Raw genomic sequence first — 26203 nt, forward strand, 5'->3', positions numbered from 1 at the left:
TATTATCACTGCTCCAGCCACATTTCACCCCAGCCACAACCTGAGATCCGCTTCCATCCCGCAAGTTCACCCGCAAATGCAAATGCCTTTTTCGCGGTGATCTGCTCGTCATCGGAGTTGTGACCGGATCCCTTTTTTTCTTTCTCTCCTTTCACTCTTTTCCGCGCCTTGGACTCGCCAATCCTGAATGTCAACGTGCCCAAAGCGCGTCGTGTGCTGTTGTCGGTTAACAGCTCGGCTGCCTTCCTCTGCTTTTGGTTCCAGGATAGGGCTCGGGCAATGGTATCGAGATGCAGCTGTACAGGGAACGCGCCGGCGCAATTATAGCACATCAGCATCACCAGCAGCACGCCCGTCTGGGGCTGGGGACCACGATGGTGGTCGCAGAGCAGGAACTGCCCTTTCACATGCCTTGTACAGAGAGCGAACCGATCGAGGTAACTGGGACAATTCCGAGCTCCGAGATACTTTACCGTCCTTCGACCTGACTCCCTCAACTGCAGCTCATGACGTCGTTAATGGGACCGAAGCATCACCAAGTTCATGCTCGAAAGATACGAGCAGATCAGCTCGCCGTATCCCAATACGCAACGTTCGGATTAGTAACAAAGACCGCGGCAGGAATCGGCGACGCATTGACTTGAGAGAGGTGGGCAGATCAGGGGGCCGTCTCCCACGACTCAAATTTCAGGTTATTTACCAAGATCGTGGCCCTGGGAAGGCGCCTGCGATGCGTCTCGTTCCCCGACGTGTCACGGCAGCAATTGACCGCGCGCAGAACTCCCTGAAATGGCAAGGGAGAATCATAAGCTCCCAGTCATTTCGTCATGATATTAAGATCAGACTCGCCTCTTTGTTTCCTTACGTATCAGTCCCTGAATTTTGGCAAGTTGCCTACCGGAGCTTTTATTCAGCAAAATTCCATAAAAAGGAATGGAAGCTGCCGAAGTCAATGGAACTAGACGATTTGGGACGTCGGCTCGTTCATAAACTCGAAAAGGAGGGCAAGACAAGTTTTCAAAGCGCCTGGGAATCGCTGACGACGCAAGAAAAGAGGTTTCAGTGGCCGCGTTTGGCTTTGTGGTGGCTACAAAACTCGCCCAAACTTACCCTGGAATTTTTGCTTGCCACAAACTGCCAACCTTACCCTCCCTTCGCCATGGTGGTGGATTGCATGGCTTACATTCGTATGTTTCATCGCGGCGAGACCGAGACGAGCCTGTTTCGCGACGTTCTCTTCACGTGCATGGATCCTGAGAGATGGCCCACAGTAGGTCTAACGCAACGGGGAGTGCGCCTCTATCTCATGTCGGCGGATCTGGACGAGGTTTCTCGAGTGTTTACCTTGATGCGGCGACGTGACAGCCACATCTCCGCCCCAACCGCTCTTTGTTTCATGAACCGTTTCACGAAGGGCGGCGACATCGATAGGGCACTAGATGCCCTTCGTCTGATTCCATTGCTCAATGAGCCAGGATTCTCATTAGACTCCGAGCAAGTGATGCGACATTGTTGCAAACTCCTCACATTGGATACCGTGGAAGACAAGGATGGTGGACGCAACTTCAAGATTCTCCCGAAGCTCCTTGAATTGGGAGTGCGACCGAATCGAGACATGATGAATGTCGTTTTGTCAAACGCCTACAAAACTGGTGATCCGCAGTTGGGTCATGACATGTTGATATACATGAGAGACCACGGCCTGGAACTTGATTCCTACACCTATCTAACGTTGCTCAAGGATGCGGTGGCCCGTGGTGACCGTGCGCGCGTCGAGGAGCTGATGCAGGAGATCAATCCCAAGGAGGAATTGAAAAAGAACCCGTACATCGCAAGCAAGATATTCCATTCCCATTTCGCCTTTACAGCCAAACAGATCGATTCGTATGCGGACCCTGCTGGAGTCTTCTTGTCTATGCTTGACGTTTATAGTCGATTTTATGATCTCACTCCTCTCAAGGACCTCCGGCTCGTATCACCCGACTATACCACCATTGGGCAGGGAGCCAATGCAAAACCGCCGCCTTCATCTGTATACTTTATGCTTGCGACATATCTGAGATGCAAGAAGGATACTGACCGGGCGTACCGCGTCTACCGGCGATTCCGCCAACTCGCCATGGAAGGACATGAGATGATTGCGCCTCTGCTCCAATACGAGCAGTTCTACAATGAATTCCTTTATGCCTTCCGCGATGACCCGCATGCACTGCGGCTCTGTGTGGAAATTGTGGAAGACATGATGCATCCTGTCCCGGGTCTGGTCACCGTCGGAGGCCGCGAGGTAACCAAAGCGAAACCCAGCGTGTGCACGTGGAACCTCCTGTTGAGTGCATTCATCTACAATCGGCAACCACAGGCCGCGGAGAAGGTGAAGAAACTTATGAAGAAGCACGGAGTTGAATATGACGATAAGACATGGAATATTATTATTAGCGGCTACACGAACGCTCAGGATGTGCAGGGGACGGCGGCGGCGATAAAAGAGATGGAGGCACATGGTTATCCGATTAATTCTTACACTCTGAAAGCGTTACGCGCTCTCCGAGATCCTGAACGTATCGGAGCGGTTATAGACGAGTTGGATCACAGGGCACTTGAGCTCGCTGAATGGGAGCAAGTGGCTGAAGAGAAGGAGCGGGAAGAGCTTCTTGAGCAAGGCCTACGACGCCTAGCGGCAGTCAAAAGAGAAGGCAAATCATAAGATACCCTTTTTCCATGATTAGCATTAGAATGTGTATTATTACATAATATTGCGGTTCATCTCGTATATCACCGAGCGCATTGTGCTCTTGTAGGATTGTAAGATAAATTGATGACGGTGAGCTGCACCCGTGCTTTGCCTGTACTTCACCGAAATCTTGGATAAGTTGCCATGTATTCGTGACTATTCATAATCATACACCTCCAGTGACCGCCAATACCCAGGTACAAATAGGCGACTGGTTTAGTCACCGATGAAGATCGAGATCTGTCAAAAGAGGCAGTCACATTAGTCGCCAAGCTCCATGAGACGGTGATGCGACAATGAAACAGCTTACCGCCATAAGGATACAGCATATGCTAATGTAGGGACTGAGCCGTTCGCCTATCCTGGCGCATTTCCAGAATATACCAAAGAAGCTGTCCATGCCACCACCATTAGCATCAACTTCCTCTGCATCCTCCCTAGTCCCCCAGGTTCTGTATCACACATACCCATGTTGGTTCCGGTCCATAATCCCCGGCATGATCGAGTGTGCGTAGGCGCTGGTGCAGATGATGAGGAGGAAGACGAGGAGAAGAGACTGGAAATTGAAGAGCGCAGACTAAAAACGTGTCAGTGCCTGTTGTTGCTTTGTTTGCATGCGCTCTCGCCTTCACCCTGGAAGGCACGACTTGCACCATCCATCACCTCACTTACCATCTTGAAAGTCTCTTTCCTTCCCTCTTCTTCAGGACTCAACCAGCAGCTTCAGACTTGAAAGATCAACGAGTTTCCCCGAACCAGCAATTCGTGTGAGCTCTAGGTCCCCGATCAAACATCACGTTGGTTGTGAACAGATCGCTGACCAGTTCCGCCTTCCAATAAGCGCGCGCTAAAGCATCTCCCGACATGCAAAACCCGACCCACAGCGGTGGCGCCGCAGCCCCGAGCCGCAACGCCCATCCTCAGCGACCTCTGCTCGACCGTTCGAACTCCTCCTCATCGGCGTCTCACGCTCTTTGTCTTCCTGGGTTTGGCCATGGTGCCGAATACCCTTCCCTGTTCAGACTATCAACCAATACCGCTCCAGGTTCTGCGTTGATTCAGGGGGGCCAGCCCTTTCGTCTGGCCGAGCCGACTGAAAGCGCCGTCCCTCAAAAATCAGACTGGAGGACCCGCCGGAAGGAAGAGAGACAGAGGACCGGCATGGCTGAACCAAGAGCCCGTGCCGCAAGGCACAAGGGGCAGATGAACTTTGCCCCGGAATGTATGTACTGGTTTGCGGAAATCTAGGGCGACACCTTGGGCTTTTTACATTTCTTCTTTTTCGCTGTTAAGATGAATACACACATATTTACATTGAGAGGCCAGCCCGCTGACATTGGACAGTGCGCCTCTTGCTCCTCGCCTTCGGTGATCCCAATCCTCATCCTTCATTCCCGCAAGAGCCGCTTCCGGAGACGGTCCGTGTCCTGGATGAGATCGTGACCGACTTTGTTTTGGAAATGTGCCATGCAGCCGCTGCGTATGCAAGCTATGCTCGCCGTCAGAAGATCAAAGTCGATGACTTTCGATTCGCGCTGCGTCGTGACCCTGGCAAACTTGGCCGTGTTCAGGAATTGCTTCGGATGGAACGCGAGCTGAAGGAGGCCCGAAAGGCGTTTGACCAGAATGACGATCAGATAGGAGCACTGAAAGAGACCGGGAAGAAGGGTCTGGAGGAAGTTGACGAGAGCGTGGATGAAACCACCAAGAAAAGCAAGGGCAAAGGAAAGAGGGGGGCAAGGAGAGGGTCAGATGCGACAGAAGAGACTATCTCCAAGAAGAGAAAAGTTGCTGGTTGATGGACCAGCCAGTCTCAATCCATGCTGAGCACGCAGGGACTTTTTTACGCCAGCTGTCACAGGCCTTGGGCTATGTCAGACACATGACTGTATTTAGTTGCATGGGATTGGCGTTTGATGGAGGTCAGGAGGGTAATGCATATTATTATCTGATTGCTTTAAACCTGGATTAGTTATCCTGGATTTAACAGCCTCAATTGAATTACTCCTGTGCCATGAATGAATCTTGCCGATATACTAAATATCTACATTCATGATTTCAGTTATATACCAGTTACTTGGTATATAACTGCACTTATCATTTAATCTGTTTGAAGTATCTGCACATAGAGCAAATACTGGTATTGTGACGCCTAAGACAAGCAATATCAATTGACAATAATTACTGTAGATTGAAGTTTTCCTCAGGCAATTAACTATGCAGGGTCACGAGACCTCTATCACGGCTAGCACTATCGCACGTGTCTCTTCATACCCTAACCACCCGGGCAACAGGGCTTTATCCGTACAGATCGCAGACGTCAGTATCTTTCCTACCAATGCGGCATTTAATTTATTGTATGGAGTACAACAGCCACCTGTTCATCGGCTAAGATTTCCAGCTGCCTTGAATTAGTTCAAGGCCCCTGTTCATTGAATCAAGCCTTCCAAAAGGATTGATTGCCGACAAAACAGGTCTGGCATTTCTTCCTGACCAGTGGTTCAGAAACGTGCACGCTTTCCTCGTGGATGATAGGTTCCGGGGTTTTAGCGGCTTGTACCTTGTCCTTGAGTAGTGGACGTGCGGTGGCTGAGCTTTACATTCTCAGATCATCTGTATAGTTGATTACGGAGCAGCAGAGCCTCCTGCGTCCTCGATTCCTCAGACTCGTCCTTCTGACTGGTGATGAATCAATCTACATGAGTTTTCTCACGCGACGCCTCATTTATTCACATGGCTGCTGCAGTGGCACCTGAACCGGTGTTGTACAGTACCAAGAATCATTATTTCATATGCTATGTGATGATTCGTATTCGCATCCATTTATCCTTGTCAATGAAGCTTGGGCCCTCAGCTGCTAATTATGCCTGGACTCTTGTTCGAGTGTAAGAAACAACCTTGGCGGTAATATTGATAGATCATAACTGGATACTCCAGCCATGCTCCTTTGTGACTCCCGCTGTTGTTGGAAATCATATCTCCGCATAACCCCGTAGAGAGGTCCTGTACTACCTATCTGGATAGCCCTGTCAGTGTTGCAGGTTGAAGGTTTGATGAATAGTCCGTACATACTAAGCGAGTCAAGCGCCTGTAGGGCTATCGATTCGATAGTAAATAGTAATACCAACGCCCGGTCGTAACTAATCTTGCCCTGATAAGTCACCCGCCCTCCTGTTCGATCTCGATCTAATGTAGCTGCCTCCGCTGTGAGCGCTGCCATGTCCTCCCCGGTCTGGCCAGCCTGTCCTGCTGTATGACATGGCCAGCAGATTTGGTTTCCAACTGGGCTGGGACGGATGTTAAATCATTATCATCTTCAGCTCTTTTATCTGGAATTCGAATACTTGTTCTTCAGATAACTTTCAAGGAACTGGCTACCTGCGTGATCGTTGACCCTGCCTTTTCACTGAATCACACGACACTAAATCGCTTGTTTTTTGAATGAACTCTCTCAATGAGCTTCGGATGGTCAGCGTCAGACATTTACACTCTTGTGCTGGTCTGCTACAACGTCGTCGAGAACTGCAAAGATGGGTTGACCAGTGCCTCCACCGAAGTCAAATCGCTACAAGAAGAGGTTCAAGAATTCAGTTTCACGCTCACCCAGCTCCAACAGCGTCTCTCTGAGACCGGAGACGCCTTCCTGGATCTCAGCGAGGTCAAAAAGTCACTCGAGGCCTGCAACAGGTACCTAGAGAAATATCCACACTTGCAGAGGCAAGACGGCGAGAAATTCCCAACGAGCGCGGGGATGCTGGGAGAACCCGGCGCCGAAGCTCGCTCTCCAGGCCCAAGGAGCTCTTCGACAAGTCAAAAGATGTCGGTATGAAGTATGGAGAAGCGATCAAGTATTCGACCTGGGGCGGCGACCAGGAGCTCCGAGTTTTGCAGACGAAGCTCTCTCGACACCGGCAATCCTTGTTACTCTACATGCAAATCCTGGACAGGTAAGTCCATCGTTCAAGTCAGGAATCTTATATCCTTGACAGGTTATAACACTTCGACTCCAGGAAAAAGCGCACGGAGGAAAACACCAGACTCGATAAACAGCTCCAAAAGGTAGAAGCGATGGTTCGAGATTTGCATGCGCGTACTCGTCGTTATTCTTCTTCTACCTCCCTCGAAACCAACCCGGATGCCGAGAGTCCTTACCAATCCATCCTGCGTGCCGTGTCTCAACAGAAGGCATTAGCCATCCTGGGCAGCCAACAGGCGGAGAACGACGAGCAGTTGCAGGAATGGAATGACATCTGCAGCCAGCTGGAATTCATCCACCGGCGCGTGCTTAATACCATCGAACGGACCGTGAATTATACGGCTCAACGTCGCGAAGGACCGCAGACATCCCAGATCTCTCTGAATCGAGTCCTGGCATCGCGATCAACCGTCGACACGCCGCCCTCATTCCGACCTCCGCATAGGGTCGAGACTGATGACGGCGGCTTCTGCGAGAGTCTTCCTCCACTCCGCGAAGAAAAAAAGGTGGCAGTTGAGAAAGCGAGCGGTACTCATTCTGCAGACCCCATTGCGGCAAATGCTACTCCCTTGACCCCTAGTTCTATTTTATTTAAACGTACCTCTGCACAGGTCAACGATCATCGAGGTTGGAGCCCGCGATCGTCTGTGGATTCGGTCTCGTACTTCCCTCAACCAGATTCTCCTCAACGACTCCGAACGTCCAGTATCACATCTTCTGAGATTTCCCTTGCGGTTTTTCATTCACACTGGCAAGCAGTTGAATTCGGTGGCTGGGTCAAAATGTCGGTGTTCAATCCAATAAATTCGTGAATCGATTTGCATACTGACTACTTGGACAGCTCGTGTGCTGACCAAAAGACACCTGTTCCTTGCTCGCTGCATGCAGGATATGACACCGACGGTCGAGTCTATGTTCTCAAGGCGGTTGACATAAAGACCGACAACCAAATTCTGATTCTCAAACGTGCCAATCCCGTGTCCACTATAGCATGGGCGAAGTGCTAATTGAGCTTCTCAGTGTCCACGACTGCGAAACGACCTATCCCTCACGCAGAGCCACCAGGAGGCCGCGACAATCCTATGGAGGGGATTCGTGCCTACTTCATTGATCCACCAAGCACCGAGCCACCGACGCGGAATATTCGCTTTTTCTTCCAGAACCAGAACGGTCAGTTACGTAATCTTCTCCCCTCCCTCCTCGCGCATACTGATGGGGAAACGCACTCCCAGATCATTGGCGGTTCCAAAGTCTGGTTTACGGTCAGAAGCTCATTCTCTCCATGCTGGTGGAGAAGATCTCCTCGTCGAACGATCGCCTGGCTGACCGACAATATATCCGCATCTGGAAGCCCGTCCATGCTGACAGCAGCAAAGTGCTTCTTTTCTATGCGAGCATGAAATCGAAGCCAGGATATATAACGCTTTCATGTAGTTTCTCCTGGCCTCCACCACCCTTCTGACCTTTAGTCACATGCTGACAATCCCACAGCAGAAGATGTGGCGCCCAATACCAAAATCCCGAAGAGGGGCTGCGTCCTGGACCTGAGCCTGGCGAATAACAAGCATTCTAAATCCCTTTCGAATAATCTCAAGCTCACGTTCAGTTGCCGTAATGGTGAGAAAGCCCTTTTCCCCTCGTTTGGATAAATCATTGAGACAGTGGACTGCTCATGCTGCAATATATATATATAGATCTTGAAACTTTTGCTACGACGTTCCTGGAGTCCAAGCTTCACGCACGTGGCTAAGTGGGCGGTTCTGACACGCCCCGGATCCGATCTCCGCAGACGCCGCTCTGATGGGGCTAAGGCTTAGTGGGTTTAGTTGTATTCAACTTGCAGCGGGGATTGTATAGATCTGCTCGGATGGCTGAGCATTGTTATTATTATCTCTTGAACTAGGTAGATACTTTTTACGACAACGTACTTACATTTCCTGTACTGTAAAGAGATTGTACAGATAGACTTAATTTAAGCGGCGTGTTTCATCTAACAAACCATATTTTCCATCAAATCAGAGGGTATCGCTCCAGATTCCCTCAGACTCGTCCTGTAATAAGGCTGGCGCACACCTGAGCGCCCAGTGCCCAGATTTAGCTGAGAATTTAGCGAGGTCACCGTGTAACTAACTCCCTGTAGGCGTGTACCTTAGGTACCAGGTAGGTACGGAGTACTACGGACCTCTACCTGGTTGGCAGTGCTACCAACACGAGGCGAACCTCAGGCCCAATAGCCGCATGAATACTCATGATCGTAGAGAAAGACGCCGCATTCAGCCTCGTATCCTCACGTGTCGTTCATATATAAATAGAAGAAGATGCCAGCCTATTTCCTGGCTATCTCTGGGCGGCTGCGCTCACGGGACGACTCCGTTTGTCGTCTGCCTGCCTCGATCTGTTTCTCCTTGCTAGGTACTGTACATACATACTACGCCGATATAGAGAATTGTCACGATGTGGAAGATACCGTTCACCTTTCAGGTCAAAAATCGTACGCGGAATTTCGAGCATATCCCTGTATGTATCCCTCTATATATCCCTGGGTAAACCCCTTTTGCGCTTATGTTGGTCATGTGATTGACGAATATGGACTTCTCCAGGACCTCCGGCTGAGAAGACGTCGCGTGTTTGATGAGCTTGACCATTTCCAATGGCTGGTCGTGTTCGTTGCCGGCATTGGCTTCCTGACAGATGGATATGATGTATGAGCAAGCAGTCCTTCCTTATGTGGAAATTCCTGCTACACTGCTAACCACTGCTTTTCTAGATCTTCGCAGCCTCGTTGAGCATTCCTATGCTGGCCCATGTCTACTGGCAGAACAAGATGCCACACAATGTCGAGGCGGCGCTCAACGTCGCAACTCTGGCAGGGACGGTGATCGGCCAGCTCGGTTTCGGGATCCTCGCCGACGTCTATGGCCGAAAGAGGATGTACGGTCTGGAGTTGCTCATCATCATCGTGTCGACGGTCGGGGTTGCCATGTCGGCCGACGGCGCGGCGCGCTCGATGAGCCTGGTCGGATGGCTCGTCTCTTGGAGATTCTTCCTGGGCATCGGTATCGGCGGTGATTATCCGCTCAGCGCCATCATCACGTCCGAATTTGCTCCCACAAAGAGTCGGGGTCGCATGCTGGCTGCCGTCTTCTTCATGCAGCCGTGTGGCTATCTGATCGCCACCTTGGTTTCTGTCATCGCTTTGGCGGCCTATAAGAACGAAATTTCAGCCACTGGGACTGCTGGGACTTGCACGGATGTCGAATGTATACGTGCGGTGGATAGTGTTTGGCGATGGGTAGTGGGCTTTGGCGCCGTTCCTGCTGCGATCGCTATCTTTTTCCGTTTCACCATCCCTGAGAGCCCCAGATACACGATCGAGGTATTGAATCGACCAGACGAGGCCTGGGAGGATGTGAACGAAATGGACTTGCCAGCGGCCTCCTCACCGGGCCCTTCCCACGACATGGAGATGCAAATATCATCCTATGAAAACCCTGGTGTGAATCACTCTTCTTCTTCCCCCGGATCGCCAATGTTTCGACAGTCTCCCAATCTCGAAGGGACTGCACGCAACGCGAGTGGTCTTCTCTCTGCCGGTAACCGCACTTCGATTGCTAGTACAGCAGTGACAAATGAAGATCCCACGTCTAGATCCAGCTTCCACCGAGACATTTCACGTGAAGATTCGGACGATTCTGATGACGGCGAACAGCCCAGTGCGTGGAGTATATACTATTCCGGATTGAAGGATTACCTTTTCAAAAAGGGATACTGGGTGACGCTTCTCGGAACGTCGTTGACCTGGGCCTGCTTCGACTTTGCTTTCTATGTCATGGGCCCTAATTCCTATGAGGTTGTTGCCAAAGTGTTCAACCAACAGTTGTCTCCCTCGACGGAGAGTGTGTATACGGACCTCATGAACAACCCCTGGCACTCACTCGTTATTGTCTCGATCGGCTCCATGGTTGGAGGCGCCGGGATGATCTTCTTCATTGGACGGTTTTCTCCACGCACGCTTCAGATATTCGGGTTTTTGATCCTCACCGTCCTCTTCATAATAGTGGGCCTCTGCTTTGAGTTCCTGCCCGGGAGCTCTCGAGTGCCGCTGATCGTCTTTCTCTATGTGATCTCTCAGATCTTCTTCGAGATCGGACCCAACTATACCACTTATATCATTCCCGCAGAGCTCTTCCCTACCGGCTTCCGCTGCACAGGCCACGGGATCTCAGCAGCGTCTGGCAAACTGGCGGCCGTCCTCGTGCAGATTTTCGCAACCTTTGTTCCCATCGGACAGTACAGAGGCTCCGATACGGGAGTGCAATGGTTTGGCTATGCCATCATCATATTTGCAGCATTCATGATTCTTGGGGCGGCTCTCACCAAGTGGCTCACGCCGGAGACGAGGAAACCGGATGGGAGCAGTCGTCCGCTGGAAGACCTCGAGGATGTCGGCAAACACTGGGGGAAGAAGACAGCAGCGCGCCCACCGTCAGTCGCTGAAGTCGGAAATGGCAATTTCACTACTATCAATGTCACCGAAACTTAGATTTAGAGTATGGAGTATATATGGCTTACGCAATCTTCACTTTCACAGGTTCACTCTGATTGATAACTGCGGCAGGCCATGTCCCTTCCATGCCGTCTCCATAGGGAACTAGTTAAACTTGTAGCAATCCCTGGTTGGACAAGAACATCATCAAACTACTGTACTGAATTTTTAGGATGATCGTTAACCGGGAAATAAAAACTCCGTCAATCGGGGTCACGATCACGACTCCAGTTTCTTAGCTTCCTTCCCCACTGCCTCTCCACATGGGCACAGACGGGGCAGACCAAGGACATGCGAATCCCTGCTTTACAAGAGAAGCAAGCTTGCATAGGTAGTACTAATCATTGTTAGTGTCGACTAACATCCTCCCCGACGGAGAAATGCCAGAAAGATATCGGGGATTCTATTGTACTGGACGGCTCGAACTCCGCAACTAGACTGTTGCTCCAGTTCTCATACAACTATATATTTATCCGCAGCAGACTCGAAATGATGGCTACCATGCCAATTTCTTGCCTGTCTACGTCCTTGCTACGGTCTGGACATGGCGCTATTTCTGGCCTGGCTCCTCCTATTTCTCTTCGTCCCGCAAGTCTTTGCCCACGTCGAGCGTCAGCGCGGGGCAGAGTCGCAATGGCCACTTCACGATGACGGTCTGAACAAGGTGGTCCAGTGGGATCATTACAGTTTTCTACTGAACGGCGAGAGGATATTCCTCTTCTCAGGCGAATTCCATTACTGGCGGATCCCTGTTCCCGAGCTATGGATCGATATTCTCCAGAAGATCAAAGCTGCCGGCTTCACTGCATTCACGTTCTACTTGAATTGGGCGTACCATGCGCCAAACAACGAGACTCTGGATTTTTCAACGGGGGTTCATGATTTCACGCCCCTCTTCAAGATTGCGAAGGAGCTGGGACTCTACGTCTTCGTCCGTCCGGGGCCGTATATCAATGCCGAAACCAGCGCGGGCGGCTTTCCTCTCTGGATGACTACAGGTGCTTACGGGACTCTGCGAAACGACGACACCCGATACACGGCAGCCTGGACGCCGTATTTCTCCAACGTATCGCAGATCACGAGTCAGTACCAGATCACAAAGGGCCAGAACGTGATTGCGTACCAGATCGAGAATGAATACGGAGAGCAGTGGATTGGAAACCCGTCGCAAAGGGTTCCGAGTGAAACAGCGGTCCATTATATGGAGCTTCTCGAGGCGAATGCCCGTGCTAATGGCATTAACGTCCCTCTGACGGCCAATGAACCGAACATGTATTCCATTTCCTGGGGGAAGGATTGGTCAAACGCTGGAGGGAACGTTGATATCACTGGTCTGGACTCTTACCCATCGGTTCGTTTCACTTTCAACATTGCCGTGAGTTAGCAGAGCTGTTGCTAATCCTGATAGTGCTGGACCTGCGACTTAAGCCAATGCACCAGCGTCAATGGCGAATATATCCCCTTCCAGGTGGTTGACTACTACGATTACTTCCAGCAGACCCAGCCGACGATGCCGTCGTTTATGCCCGAATTCCAGGGAGGGTCGTACAACCCGTGGGGTGGACCTGAAGGTGGATGTCCCGACAACACCGGACCGGATTTTGCGAACGTCTTCTATCGATGGAATATCGGTCAGCGTGTGACAGCGATGAGTTTGTACATGCTTTATGGAGGCACCAACTGGGGCGCCATTGCGACACCAGTGACGGCAACGAGTTACGATTACTCCGCCCCAATCTCGGAAGACCGCTCGATAGGCGCGAAATACTACGAGACCAAACTACTCGCGCTCTTCACCCGGACTGCACGAGACCTGACGGTAACGGACTTGATTGGTAACGGGACTCAATACATCACGAATGCTGCAGTAAAAGCATATGAGATCAGGAACTCTAACACCAACGCCGGATTCTATGTGACCATCCATACTAACTCTTCGCTCGCGACGACTGAGACTTTTCAATTACATGTACAAACTTCAGCGGGGAACTTGACTGTCCCAAGACACGGTGGGATCATCACCTTGGATGGACACCAGTCGAAAATCATCGTGACAGACTTTACGTTTGGCAACGAAACTCTTCTATATTCCACCGCCGAGGTCTTGACGTACGCCGTTCTCGACGGCGTTCCCACTCTTGCTCTTTGGGTGCCAACTGGTGAATCGGGCGAGTTCGCCGTGAAAGGGGCGAAATATGGATCCGTGAAGCGCTGCCAGGGCTGCTCTGGTGTCGGCTTCTATCCGGAAAATGGCGGAGTCACTGTGACCTTTACGCAAGCTGAGGGCATGAGTGTTGTCGAATTGGACAGTGGATCGCGGATCTTGCTGCTGGATAGGACGTTTGCGTATCTGTTCTGGGCACCGTCGCTGAGCAATGATCCGTCTGCTCCGGAGAATGAAAGCAGTAAGTTGGTCGTCATGCCTGCATTAGTTAGTTGCCGTCGATCAGGCGAGATTTGCTGAGATCAAGCAGTCCTAGTTCAAGGTCCTTACCTCGTTCGCACGGCCGCAATTGCTGGGTCGACAATTTCCCTGACTGGAGATTCTACCAATGCGTCAACAATTGTAGAGGTATTCGCGCCGAAGAACGTCGATACAGTATCATGGAACGGACAGACTCTTAAGACATCCAAAACCGCTTATGGAAGCCTACAAGCAACACTTCCTGGACTTCCTCCTGTGAAGCTGCCTGTGTTGAATACCTGGAAATGGAACGACAGTCTTCCGGAAAGATTCCCGAATTACGATGACTCTGGCGCTGCGTGGGTTGGTAAGTGATATCTCTGCAGTGATCGCTTCGGACTGCTGCTGGCTGCTGCTGACTATCGCAGATGCCAACCACATGACGACTCCGAACCCCAGTCCGCCAGCGACGCTTCCTGTTCTGTACGCGGATGAATATGGTGAGATCTGGAATTACATCGACAAGCAGTCACAGTTGTAGCAGTAACTAATTCTGTTGATAACAGGATTCCACAACGGCGTCCGCCTTTGGCGTGGCTACTTCAACGGGACCGCAACAGGCGTCTTCTTAAACGTCCAAGGAGGATATGCCTTGTAAGCAGGCACTGGACTCTCCCTAAAATGCTAATCAACGCCAATCACTAATCTTATTTCTGCTCGTCCAGCGGCTGGTCCGCCTGGCTCAACGGGGAATTCCTAGGCTCGTATCTCGGCGACGCCTCTCTCGAACAAGGCAATCTCACCCTGTCCTTCAACAACGTCACCGTCAACGACTCCTCGCCGAACGTCCTCCTCGTCGTGCACGATGACACCGGCCACGACGAAACCACCGGCGCCTTGAACCCGCGCGGCATCCTCCAGGCCACTCTCCTCTCGCCGGACAACACCACCACCACCCAATTCACCCATTGGCGTGTCGCCGGTACTGCCGGCGGCGAATCCAACCTTGACCCTGTCCGGAGCAGTTATAACGAAGATGGTCTCTACGCCGAGCGCGTGGGGTGGCATCTCCCGGGCTTCGATGACAGCGCCTGGGCCGCAACGACAAGCTTCCCCAGTCTGAGCTTCTCCGGTGCAGGTGTCAGATTCTACCGCACCGTCGTGCCGCTGAACATCCCTGCTGGAGTGGACGTATCCATCTCATTCGTCCTGTCCGCTTTCGGGTCAACCAAGGCCCTCCGCGCCCAACTCTTCGTCAACGGATACCAGTACGGCCGCTTCAACCCGTACATCGGCAACCAGGTTGTCTTCCCCGTGCCGCCGGGCATCCTGGACTACGCGGGCGAGAACACCATCGGCCTTGCGGTGTGGGCGCAGACAGAGGCCGGGGCCAGCGTCAGTGTGGACTGGCAGGTCAACTATGTCGCAGAGAGTTCGCTGGATGTTACCTTTGATGGTAGTGCGCTGAGGCCGGGTTGGTCAGCTGAGAGGTTGAAGTATGCGTGAGATACGTGTATGTAGGTATACAGGTATATATATAATGTAAGTGAAAGGCAGAGCAGAGCAGTTCATACCAGAGTAAAACAAGAAAAAAACCAAGTGCTGCGCAGTAGATAGGTGGAGTGCATAGTACAGTATATGTGCCTAGGTATGTACTGTACATACCTAGTACAGATCTCTCGGTTTAGGCACATACCTAGATAACAAAAAAAAGATCATTTCTCTCTCTGTTCTGTCATGTTGCTACCTAGGCAGGTATGTTGTGTCTATTTTTTTTTTTAATCGTAACAGCCTGTCTGCCATCAGACTGACCGACCGACCAACTGACCGACTGACTTTCAACAAACAGCAACAGACATGACAAGTCTAGTTAGCAGTCATGACGAGTCATGAGAAGAGAAAAAAAATGCTGAACTTCCAAGCTTTGCTTTACTTTACTTTTCCATCACCATTGAAACTAGTTTCGATACGATACCCGTATACTATACTACATACTTCACTTACTCTAAATTATATAGAATAGATATTATTCTCTGTATCTATATATACTGGGTAGATGGTGAGGGCGAGCCTGCTTGGAATAACCAAAAAAAATGGGGGAAAAAATGGGGGCCAGAGAGGTATGTATGTATTAGAGTTGATAATTAATTTACTACTAAAATGGAATGAAGTTGGTATCAGCTAGAGATATATATATAATAATAACAGCTGCCGTTGAGGAAGTTCGGGTTCATGAAAATTGATTCTGATCTGATTCTGATTCTGATTCCGATCCCATCTAGAAATTCTAAAGTCTAGACACCTAATCTAGTCTATCTAACCAGTCCAATTCTCTTTCTCTGCCTCTTTCCTTTTCTAAGACGAAAAACACCATCTATACCAGTGGTGTCTGTTCGAACCAGCAAAACACACAGAGAGAAAGAAAGAAAAGATCAGAAAAAGAAAAGAAAACGACGCATTCTATCCGATCAGCTAGTCTTCCCTTATTCCCGATATTTTCCAGGAAAGACGAATGAATCCGGGAAAAAAAAAGAAATTCAAGATTTTGTAAAATGGGTATCAAGTCGAATGGAGTGTAATCGAGAAGTATCGAGGCCACAATTGCAGTCCTGCGTCTATTTCAACCGCAGACAGCTGATCTAGCTGTGTTCATCCCGTGCATGTTAAGCCATATCATCTCAGAACTAGAGTGAATAGCAGTATCATCGCATCTCTATGGCTTTTGCTCTGGCGGGGGAATCCTGGCCGCGTTCATTTCACCAGGAAGTTCTCGTCATGGAGAGCGTTTGCGTAAATTGCAACTTCTACCTTCAAGCCGCTGTGATCGCTAGACGCGGCCTCGAGCGAATCTCCGGCTGCTTCTCCTCCGGCATCTTGAGGGTCACCCCATTGATGACAGGAACAGTCCCCCGAGGCGAACACATCACCGCCCGTAGCTGGTCGCGTAGATGGGCGGCATCACGACGCATCTCGTCACCCAAGAGGTTCTTCGCTGACGCGTCGCACCGCGCCGTGACACACAAGTCAAAATTCTGCAAACCTCGAATGGCCAGCATCGGCGCCACCCAGGGCTCGTCAATAGCCAGCCGGATGCGTTTCCCCCCGATGATGACGCCCCCCACCGCTGCGCCGGTGAACCGCCCCAGATCCAGGCTGACCTGCAGTTCTTCGAGTTCTTCAAGAGCCTGAACCCGGGCCCAGAAGAGCACCCACAGACGGTCGTTGTGTGTATGCGAGTAGATCGAAGACCAGTTCTCCTCGCCGGCCATGGGCTGCCACACTGGCATCCACTGCACGGTGAGCCGTTTGATGCACCGGAGACGTTGCGGGCAGATGCTGAGCGAGAAGGCCACAAAGGTGTGCAGGTCATCGACATCGAAGACCAGGTTGGAGTAGAGGATGTTGGCCGCCTCCAGGTAGATGGTGCGGCAGGTGCGGAGCAGCCCCAGGGAGGAATTGCTCAGCATCTGGGGCAGTTCGGTATGAGTGTGCGGATAGAGCATACGGTCACTGTGACCGGCAACACGACCGTCATACACGCGCCAGCGCGCGGGTGTTACGGGACAGCAGTGGCGATGCTTCTCGACGGAGGAGGACGGATGTCGACAGCGTACATGGCGGATCTTGCCCTTGAGCTGGACCAGATGGACCGCCTCGTCGCCAAAGACATAGCGGTAGATCATCAAGCGGATCTCCGGCGGCAGTTTCTGGAGAAACTGACAGTCTGGCTGAGGGGACAGGGCGCGGGCGAGAGGGTCAACCGCCTGCCGGGGAGTGTTGTCCACCTGCGGTGCGCAGATGCGACGGTCTTGAATCATGTCGCGGATCGTCTCTTGCCATCGTCGACCGGTTGAGTAGTAGTGCCAGATGGAATAGGGGTCCCGAAGGATCCAGGCATCGAAGTGACGCATGTTGACGTCTAACCAGACAGAATACGACTGGGCGAATGCTGTCTATTTCTCCCTTCTTATCTCATAGTCCTCCCAGAGGACTACTTGATCCCAGGTCAGAGAAACCGATCATAAGAGAAAATACAGCACAGCCCTATCTATAGATCCGTCAACCTCCAAAACGACGACACGTATGCAAGATATAAAATGAAGACATGATCGTCTTATATATTCATCAAATTGGACATGGATGGCCCACCGGGATGCGGCATGACGATTGCGGCAATCGCCGTGGGGCTCCAGCCCTGTGAAGGCTGACTGAGAGCCCATGGACTGTTCATTTTGATGAAGCTGCAATCTGGAGACGAATTTCCATGTGGGGAAAAAACGACAATCTCCGCGTTTTGGGAAGGAGGGAAGGAGGTCGGGAGATTTCGGTGAGAGAAGAGAGCAGCAGGCATCGGGGTCTGCAACCCTGACGTCTCAGGGCCCATCTCGGCTTCCTGGATGGGCAAGTGGAGACGCCAGATCCCTTCCTTCCAAGGTTCTGACTTGAAGTTCCTGCAATGATAACCTGCCATCGCGACGATCATCGCCTGCCGGTGCGGCCCGTTGTGAATTAAATTCATGCATTATCATTCATCTGTGAAGTTCAAGCAGATGAGGCATATATGCAGCTGATCGACATTCGGCAGTCTCAACCGGAGGAACGAAGAAGTCGATACCAGGAGGTACTCCGTATATCAAGTTATACCCCGTGAATTCAACAACAATGCCAATACGCAGTATTCTGAAGTTCTCCATCACCCAATGCAGATGGATCATACGTATCTCGAAATGAACGAGTGTATCGCTGTTGACGCCATCACACATGTTTTCTGTATCTACGGAGTCCTCCGGACGGCAGTGCGCCGGGCATGCTTCCTTGTCCCGCGAAGATCATCATACAACGGACTGCCTGACTGGCTGCCTGTTGCTACTGCTCTAACAAATGACAAGGGGTCTCATATGCACCTGTCCATGACTCTGCAACTCCACAACTATTCGAATATCGACACGACTCCATACTGTGCACGGTGAATTCCCCACGAGATCTGCGCCTTTATGTTTTGGAACATCGAACCCCTCATATTGCAGGAAAATCCGTCATTGACTGATGTAATGCAAACTTCATCTCCAGGACCAGCTGATCAGCCAGACGTCTATTGTGAATGCTCGGTACGCTCTTCAAGCTCCATCGGTTCAGACGCTGCTAACAATCCTTGACCCTCTTCAACATCGCGCTCCCCGTCCCGAACATCTTTCCGTCTCGTCTCCGTCTCTCCGTCTGCGGGAACCTGCCCGTCACTCGTCGTGTTTTTGTTGCTCTCCCGAACAATGGCCACATAGATCGCACTTCCCAAAATGAGCCCCGATCCCGCCCAACTCATTGCAGAAGGCGAGCTGTTCATGACCACCTTGTCATAGAACAGCGCAAAAAGCGTCTGCGTGTACACCATCGAGGTGGCCCGCGTCCCTTGACCCGGCGAGCCCGCTGGCGGCTTGTACGCCAGTCCCGCAGTCAACAGATACTGCATCGAGAAACCTGCCACACCGAGTCCTACGAGAAGGACCCACTCGATAAGGTTCTCGGGGAGTCGGAACGAGACCGAGGGCACGGCCAGCATGGCCACCAGCGAGATGATGGTTGTGTACGTGGAAAAATAGGTTACACTGACGAGCGCATGCGCCCGCGTTCCGATTGCGCGGATGGCCGTAAACGCACATGTTGCGCCTAGCACCCCAATAAGAGCAACGAGGATCGCGAGTAGATGATGGTAAGTGTCCACCGTTTCACCGCCCAGCGTCTCCGACGGTGAAGTCGTCGCAGTACGGTTGGCAGGGACCATTTCAGCACTCGAAGGGCTTTCACTGTCCGTCCCGGAAAAGGGACGGGCGATGAGCACAACGCCCAGCAGTGAGATCAGCCCTGCCAGCTGCTGCTTTCGAGTGAACGGTTCGTTCGGCATCAGAAGCGAGCACGCATAGCAGGTGGCGATCGGAGCAAGGAATGTCAGCACTGTGGCCTCAGACAGAGGCATATATAACAGTGAGTAGTACATCCCGAATACACCAAAGAATCCGCCCACTGCTCGCAGGACAAGGAGCCACCGGACTTCCCGGGTGCCAAAGGGATGGGGAACGCCTGTATACCACATGTATAAATAGCTGGCCAGCGTTGTGATGGACATGCGGGCGAAGAGGATCTAGTTGGAATCAGGTCAGGACATATACCTTGACATAAGCAAGGTCAACAACAACAACTTACCTGAAACGGATGCATCGCCTTGCCGTGGGAGCCATCCTTTTCGAGCATCTGCGTCATGACATTCATCGACGCTCCAAAGAATTGAGACAGTATCACCATGAGCATTCCCTTGCTCTGCAGCCATGCCGTCCAGAGCATGGTTCTCAACGTCCGCCGTGGAGGAGCAGCCGGCTCCAACGGCTGGCCTACAGGAGAGGGAGATCGCAGTGTAGGGTGGAAGTTTCCCGCATACAACGAAAGATTCGAGAAGAGGGAATCAGCTGAGGGACGCAGTATCGTGGGACGGGTATGCACATCCAGATGTCGATCCCCAGAGGGTCCTTTCGAAGAGACGTCTCCGCTGACAGTATCATAATCCGTCATCTCATTCGAGGGAGCCAGATTTGTAGAATCGTTATCGATGCGTTCTTGCTGCTGCTGCTGCTTTTGTTGTTGTTGCAGCAAGAAATCAGAAGGCTGTGTTGTCTTTCGTAACGGCAGAAACGGAACCCTCATGTTGCATCCATACACCAGCCACGGAGTATATTATAGACTGGAGTATGAACTTGAAAATTCCTCGAAATTGAAGCTGGCTGTACTGGCCGTCACTGCCAGATACAGGTCCGGGCGCACACACGGACACTGGGAGAAGATAAGCGAAGCGGAAATCAAATCCGATTCTGAGGATGAGAAGGTTACAGCACCCAACGGTCAGTGCTCACCCAGAGTAAGCCAGTAAGTAGTCAAGTCTGTGAGAGAGAGAGAAAGAGGAGTAAGACGAGGCACGCGAGCAGCCGGGCGATAGATGACATGCTTCCATCGCCATCGTCGGGATCTAAAGCAAAGTCTTATCTATCGACTCGATTCTAGGCGCAGTCTGTCTCGAATTGGCAACTTGGCACGGAAAGTAATCCGGAGGCCGGCGGAGGGAGGAAGTGAGTGAGGGAGTGCCTGGCGTATCGCCTATCACGCCCATGATTCATATGATAGGTGGGCAGTGCGCATCTGGAGGATCGCTGAATTGAGTGGCGGGGGAAGGTTAGCCGGGCTTGAACCCGCACCGCACGAACAATATTAATGACCCCGGAATTGCGTCGATTGTGAATGATGGTCGTGACTCGTGATTTGCCGGGCCCCAGTCAGTGGATTCAGCGGTACCTAGGTAGGCAATTCGTGGGGGTTAGTATTAGTTAGTATACGGCTTTAAGTACTCCGTAAGGCTAGCCTAGAGAGGTAACTGTGCTCGCGATTAGTAGTGGACAGTGCAGACATGACTTAGGTAGTAGGTACAGAGTAAAGTAAATCGATAAGCAAAAACTTCATTAAGGAGACTCGAGTCGAGTCTTCAATCCGAATAACCTAATTCACGCATCCATCTATAAATATAATGCACCAGTGCCCAACAGTATAACAACAACACTTCTTATTATTGCTCATCATTGGTTGACTGTTCTGTTGAGCCTGGTTTGAATCCAGCCTGCAGAGTGCAGACTACATGGCTTAAGGTTGTGATAGGGTACTTCCCCCGTACGGAGTAAATAGATGATGATGATGATGACAGGGGTAATTGTAATTGCATAGACATCCAGACTGCCTATTTATTGATCTACCTACCTATCCATACTACAATGAACGATAACAGTAGAGGATAAGAAAAGACAGATACCTAGGTAATATTAATTGGTGGATTACAACGATATCATGCCCATGCATATGATTATTTACAACTGATACGCTATACAAAACTAAAGGTATCGCCGCCCTTCTCCCGCAACATACTCCCCACGCGCTGGCTGCCCACGATCCGCTCCAGCTTCAGCGCATCCCACTTGGAGAACATCGCGCGCACTCCGCCGCTGCCCGCCGCGTCGACGACGCCTGCCGGGTCCAGCCCCAGGAACTCGACCACTTCGCCATAGAAGACAGGGTTCTCGGGCAGCCCGTACATGATGATGCGCTTCGTGCCCCGGATCTTGTACCGGCGGAAGTGGTGCGTGCGCTCCGTGTACAGCAGCACCGCGTGCCGGCCCGTCATGAAATGGCTGCGCGCCCGCGCCACCTCTTTCACTGACGAGTATTCCGAGATGGCACCGAAGGAGATGTTCGTCGTCTGTGGCGACGTCGCGAAGAAGTTGCGCACGCGGACGAAGTCCAGATACGACGGGATAAAGATCAACGTGCCCGCACCGTTGCCCGTGCCCTTGCCCGTCACGGATCGAGTCAGCGAAGGGAGAATCGCAGTCGTGAAATACTTGAACCGCGCATCCGGATCTTTCGGAGGCGACAAGGAGTCGAAGCGGGAGAAAGTCTGCTTCACTGACACCGGAAGTGCGATCTCCGTGATCGCCCCGTTATAATACGGCGTCACTTTCGCCTTCCCGGCGACATTATGCATGTGCGCCGAGAACAACGAATTGAATTCAGGGGTGATGAAGGATGCGCAGACAATGGTCTGGCGGAGATATCGGGCCCGATCGTCCAGGTACCAGGTTCGCACCCGGCTGAAATCGCACCCATGCGCTTCTTTGGGCTGCAGGTTGAGATGGTTGAAGATGTACTCCACGTGATCCCAGTTTTGCATCAGAAGCGCATCAGCATGATCGACGATGGCCAGCTCAATGGATGATAGAAAATCGTGGTCACGTTTTTTCACACTGGATAGGTTAGTTGAAGCGAAAAGAAAAAAAAAAGATACATAGAGGGAACATACTCCTCTTTATCCATAACGGTGCGCAGACCCAACGGGCTCGCAAGAATGACATCCGAATTGTAGAACTGCGCAAAGTATTTGACGGTCTTGCGGGTGAATTTCAGGCCCAGCCGGAACATGTCGTCGTCGTTCCCACCAAACAGCGCCTTGAAATCCTCCGGCTTGTTCTCCCACGATGGATCGTCTGTCGCGTTGTACTCATCGAGGAACCTCTTCTTGTTTTCTTGCTGTTCTGGTTGATAGAGCTTGGTAATCGTCTCCACGAATCGAACACAGGCCTGTCTGGTGGGCAGGATTAAGAGCACTTTCGGTCTCGTAAATCCCTGATCTCGAAGCTCCACATCTTCCCCCTGATCCTTCGAAACACGAGCGTTGTTTTTAATCACCCGATCCCGCGTCTTCAAAACGTGATTGAGAACATGAAGACAGAGCATGTCTCTTAACTGTGCGGCGTTTGATGTTGTCCTCGTCCCCAGGAAAATATCATGATAGTTGAACAGCAGCGAAGCGATGTGCTGAGAAAGACCAGTAAAACTCGGAATGAGATCGGCAGCAGGAGACACCAGCTTTCTCTTGAGCTGTGAAACGGTCAGGATCTGATAAAATATCTCTCATGTCTAGGCATCATACCTTCAAATTGGCCGTACTTCGCACCGGCGGCGGGACACTTTCATCTTTGCCATCGACATCAGGAACGGTATGTACCAACCGCATCCCATCTGGAAGCTCCTTCTTGGTAGGGCGCCACTTCCCCTGAGATACAGTCTGCACTCTCTGCGAGAGTTGTGCCTCGTCTGGATTCGCGAAATGCGTTTCAAAAGGGTCCGTCACTAGCAGGGAGTCAGACAAACTTCCTGGCAATGAATAGAGGGGATATTCCTGCTCACCGTCTTCGTCTTCATCATCCGCCTCACCAGCGCCCGCATCCTCTCCTCCTTCATCCTCGGAGGCTTCTTGAGCTTCCAAAACGTCTATCTCCTGGGGCTCTTGGACTTCCTCCGAGACTGTTTCAACTTTACCCTCATCCTTTGCTTCGTCTTCCTTGTGACGGAGCTTTCGCTTCTTGCGAGCAGGACCTGAACTGGTATTAAGCAGTTGCAGCAACGCATTGTAGGGCCGTTCCTTGGATTGTTCTTCTTCCTCACTGTCGGAGGATACTTCTATGGATTCCTGATCTTGTAACCCGTCTTCGACTCCATCGGGCAATTCCTCAGCCTCGTCCGATGACTGGTCTCTGTGAGACGTTTTTGATTAGGATAGGATGCGAAACATAATATAGGGAGCTGGGCTCACCGTATGTCCTCCACTCGCGACGTTTGAAACCCATTTTGTCCGCCCCTGGAAGCACCTGATCGTTTAGCACCTCCTTTACCAGCCTTTCCGCCCCGCTTGCGTACAGGCGCCATTGCTGCAGCGGTTCTACAGAGCTGTTAACGTGTTGGTAGCTTGGTGAACTTTTTTCGGGCGGCTTCCTCCCGGCTTATCTTATCTTAGCGTGAAATTTCGTCTGCGCGCACACACAATTTGCGCCTCGCGGGAAGCCCGTCGGACTCGCCAGCAAACCCCAGCGGGCGGAACAACAGGAGCCACTCCTCCTCCACAACCAGAAAAGAGGCTGTATTGTCTGTTTCTCCTGTGTCGAGGAACAGACTCTGTCTTCTTGCATACTCGCCCAGCATGGCTGAGACCGACTCCTTCCTTCACATCGCGCGGCCTCTGGGGCCTGTGACGGTGGGGTCTGCACCGACCACTGCCCCTCTGAACGTTGTCATCCATCCCCAGGTATGACGGATCATGGCTCGCCTGGAGGTCTTTTAAATTCTGACTCGATCTGACAGGCCATCTTCTCCATCTTGGATCACTCCCTTCGTCGAAATGCCGACCAGGACCGTGTCATCGGCACGCTGCTGGGCACCCGCTCTGAGGATGGCACCGAAGTCGAGATCCGCAGCAGCTTCGCGGTAGGACACACGGAGACGACGGATCAGGTCGAGGTGGACATGGAATACCAGAAGCAGATGCTGGCGCTGCACCTGAAGGCGAACCCGAAGGAGGTTCTCGTCGGGTGGTACGCCACCTCGTCGGAACTCAACACGTTCTCCGCGTTGATCCAGAACTTCTACGGCGGCCAGGGCGATGGGACGTGGCCGCACCCGGCAGTACATCTGACAGTGTCTACGGAACCTGGAAAGGACATCGAGACGCGTGCATACATCTCAGCCCCGGTGGGCGTCACCGCAGAGAGGGCCGCCGACAGCGCAGCGTTCATTCCGGTTCCCCATGAGATTCGGTACAGCGAGGCGGAGAAGAGCGGTCTGGAAGCGATCGCGAACGCGCGCGATTCCGAGGACCGAACGACCAACATTTTCACCGACATCGAGGCGTTGGAACGTGCTATTGAAGAAGTGCTGGGCATGATCGACCGGGTCTCGAAATACGTCGAGGCGGTCATCGACGAGGAGGCGCCGGCCTCGACGGCACTGGGCCAGTTCCTCCTCAATGCCCTTGCATTGGCTCCAAAGGTTGAGCCTGCTGATATCGAGCGTGACTTGTATGTAATTCCTATTTCACCGATGGTGTAAACTCTCCTTACTAACTCGAAATCCAGCAACAACCATATCCAGGATGTCCTGGTTGTTTCCTACCTCGCCAACACGATCCGCACGCAGATGGAACTGTCCAACCGGTTGGCAACCGCGCAGTTAACACTGGGTGGTGGTGAATCCGGAGAGGGCGGTGGTCAACGTCAGAGAGGCAAAGGAGGCCGGAGTGGCCAACAACAGCGAACCCAAGACCGAGGTGCAGAAGAAGTTCGCGCCTGAAGACGAAGACGACGTGTGATGTCTGTGATGTTGTCTGTATTTCTTTTTCTAGAAATATTTCCTCGTGATCGTCCTCTGTGTCCATCCACATTACCTACCCTACCTCCTCACGCTCTGCACCACCTCGTCTCTTCTCTTCCCTTGATTCTCTTGACCATTTGAGTGAGAAGAGATCATTTCATTGTATTCCAATGAAAAGGAAAGGAAAGGAAAACAAAAACCAAGAAAACAGAGAAGAAAGAAATAAAAAGAGCACGGCGTATCGGAGTCATGATTATAGTGATAGTCATAGTGATAGTGATGATAGTGTCATACTCATTTTTACTTACTGGCTTTGGCTTTGCGAAGTGGATTTCTTTTTCTCATTCTTAGTATTTATTCCCAAGGTTTTTTTTTGTCTACTGTCTACTCTGTCTACCATCGGTCTGTCGACATGTAGTCAGTCCACTTTCAAGTCCACTTCAACTACAGTAGTAAGTACACTGGCAAGTCGACATCGCAGATAACATGAGATAACACGGCATGAGACAGGGGAATTGAGTCTCGACTGAAGAAGTACAGTAAGTGCCTTGATATTAAATATTATTTATCAATATTATTTAAGGCTTCTGACCCTGTAGATTAGATTCGATTGGATTATTATATATTATTACAAGAAATCCTAGAAAGCTTCCATCCAAACAACGAATCTAACATCCCTACCTACCTACCTGGAGAATTGTAAGGGTGCGTGTACATACGTGGTATATATAGACGGGGTAAATCATCTCGACGACAACGATTAGAAAAACAAAATAAAACAAAAGAACGAACGATCGATCGATCTATTTTCGACTA

At 51.4% G+C, this 26203-nt stretch overlaps 8 protein-coding genes across 8 annotated transcripts; 4 read left to right on the plus strand and 4 right to left on the minus strand.

Annotated features, from left to right (window-relative positions):
- Positions 1–187: 187 nt before the first annotated feature.
- VTN77DRAFT_7117 (uncharacterized protein) lies at positions 188–2704 on the plus strand (the record flags this gene model as incomplete). Its single annotated transcript, XM_069423471.1, has 1 exon — positions 188–2704. One exon carries the CDS (start codon positions 188–190, stop codon positions 2702–2704), a length of 2517 nt encoding a protein of 838 aa, XP_069275612.1.
- A 243-nt stretch (positions 2705–2947) lies between these two features.
- Positions 2948–3406, minus strand: VTN77DRAFT_7118 (uncharacterized protein; the record flags this gene model as incomplete). The annotated part of the gene is made up of 4 exons (XM_069423472.1): positions 2948–2971; positions 3042–3123; positions 3199–3308; positions 3404–3406. 4 exons carry the CDS (start codon positions 3404–3406, stop codon positions 2948–2950), a joined length of 219 nt encoding a protein of 72 aa, XP_069275613.1.
- A 2779-nt stretch (positions 3407–6185) lies between these two features.
- VTN77DRAFT_7119 (uncharacterized protein) lies at positions 6186–8356 on the plus strand (the record flags this gene model as incomplete). The annotated part of the gene is made up of 7 exons (XM_069423473.1): positions 6186–6418; positions 6508–6678; positions 6742–7491; positions 7549–7673; positions 7728–7877; positions 7940–8137; positions 8199–8356. The coding sequence occupies 7 exons, from the start codon at positions 6186–6188 to the stop codon at positions 8354–8356; spliced, it is 1785 nt and encodes a 594-aa protein (XP_069275614.1).
- Positions 8357–11797: 3441 nt separating this feature from the next.
- Positions 11798–15163, plus strand: VTN77DRAFT_7120 (uncharacterized protein; the record flags this gene model as incomplete). Its single annotated transcript, XM_069423475.1, has 6 exons — positions 11798–12604; positions 12662–13658; positions 13728–14024; positions 14086–14157; positions 14224–14311; positions 14383–15163. 6 exons carry the CDS (start codon positions 11798–11800, stop codon positions 15161–15163), a joined length of 3042 nt encoding a protein of 1013 aa, XP_069275615.1.
- A 1304-nt stretch (positions 15164–16467) lies between these two features.
- VTN77DRAFT_7121 (uncharacterized protein) lies at positions 16468–17568 on the minus strand (the record flags this gene model as incomplete). Its single annotated transcript, XM_069423476.1, has 1 exon — positions 16468–17568. One exon carries the CDS (start codon positions 17566–17568, stop codon positions 16468–16470), a length of 1101 nt encoding a protein of 366 aa, XP_069275616.1.
- Positions 17569–18749: 1181 nt separating this feature from the next.
- VTN77DRAFT_7122 (uncharacterized protein) lies at positions 18750–20350 on the minus strand (the record flags this gene model as incomplete). Its single annotated transcript, XM_069423477.1, has 2 exons — positions 18750–19793; positions 19856–20350. The coding sequence occupies 2 exons, from the start codon at positions 20348–20350 to the stop codon at positions 18750–18752; spliced, it is 1539 nt and encodes a 512-aa protein (XP_069275617.1).
- Positions 20351–21569: 1219 nt separating this feature from the next.
- Positions 21570–23950, minus strand: VTN77DRAFT_7123 (uncharacterized protein; the record flags this gene model as incomplete). The annotated part of the gene is made up of 5 exons (XM_069423478.1): positions 21570–22488; positions 22545–23122; positions 23175–23374; positions 23432–23778; positions 23838–23950. 5 exons carry the CDS (start codon positions 23948–23950, stop codon positions 21570–21572), a joined length of 2157 nt encoding a protein of 718 aa, XP_069275618.1.
- A 271-nt stretch (positions 23951–24221) lies between these two features.
- VTN77DRAFT_7124 (uncharacterized protein) lies at positions 24222–25366 on the plus strand (the record flags this gene model as incomplete). Its single annotated transcript, XM_069423479.1, has 3 exons — positions 24222–24326; positions 24383–25095; positions 25153–25366. 3 exons carry the CDS (start codon positions 24222–24224, stop codon positions 25364–25366), a joined length of 1032 nt encoding a protein of 343 aa, XP_069275619.1.
- Between the last annotated feature and the right edge of the window lie 837 nt (positions 25367–26203).

This window comes from Rasamsonia byssochlamydoides (genome assembly GCF_041956645.1).
Source record: "Rasamsonia byssochlamydoides strain NRRL 3658 unplaced genomic scaffold VTN77scaffold_57, whole genome shotgun sequence".
In the NCBI taxonomy this organism is placed as follows: domain Eukaryota; kingdom Fungi; phylum Ascomycota; class Eurotiomycetes; order Eurotiales; family Trichocomaceae; genus Rasamsonia; species Rasamsonia byssochlamydoides.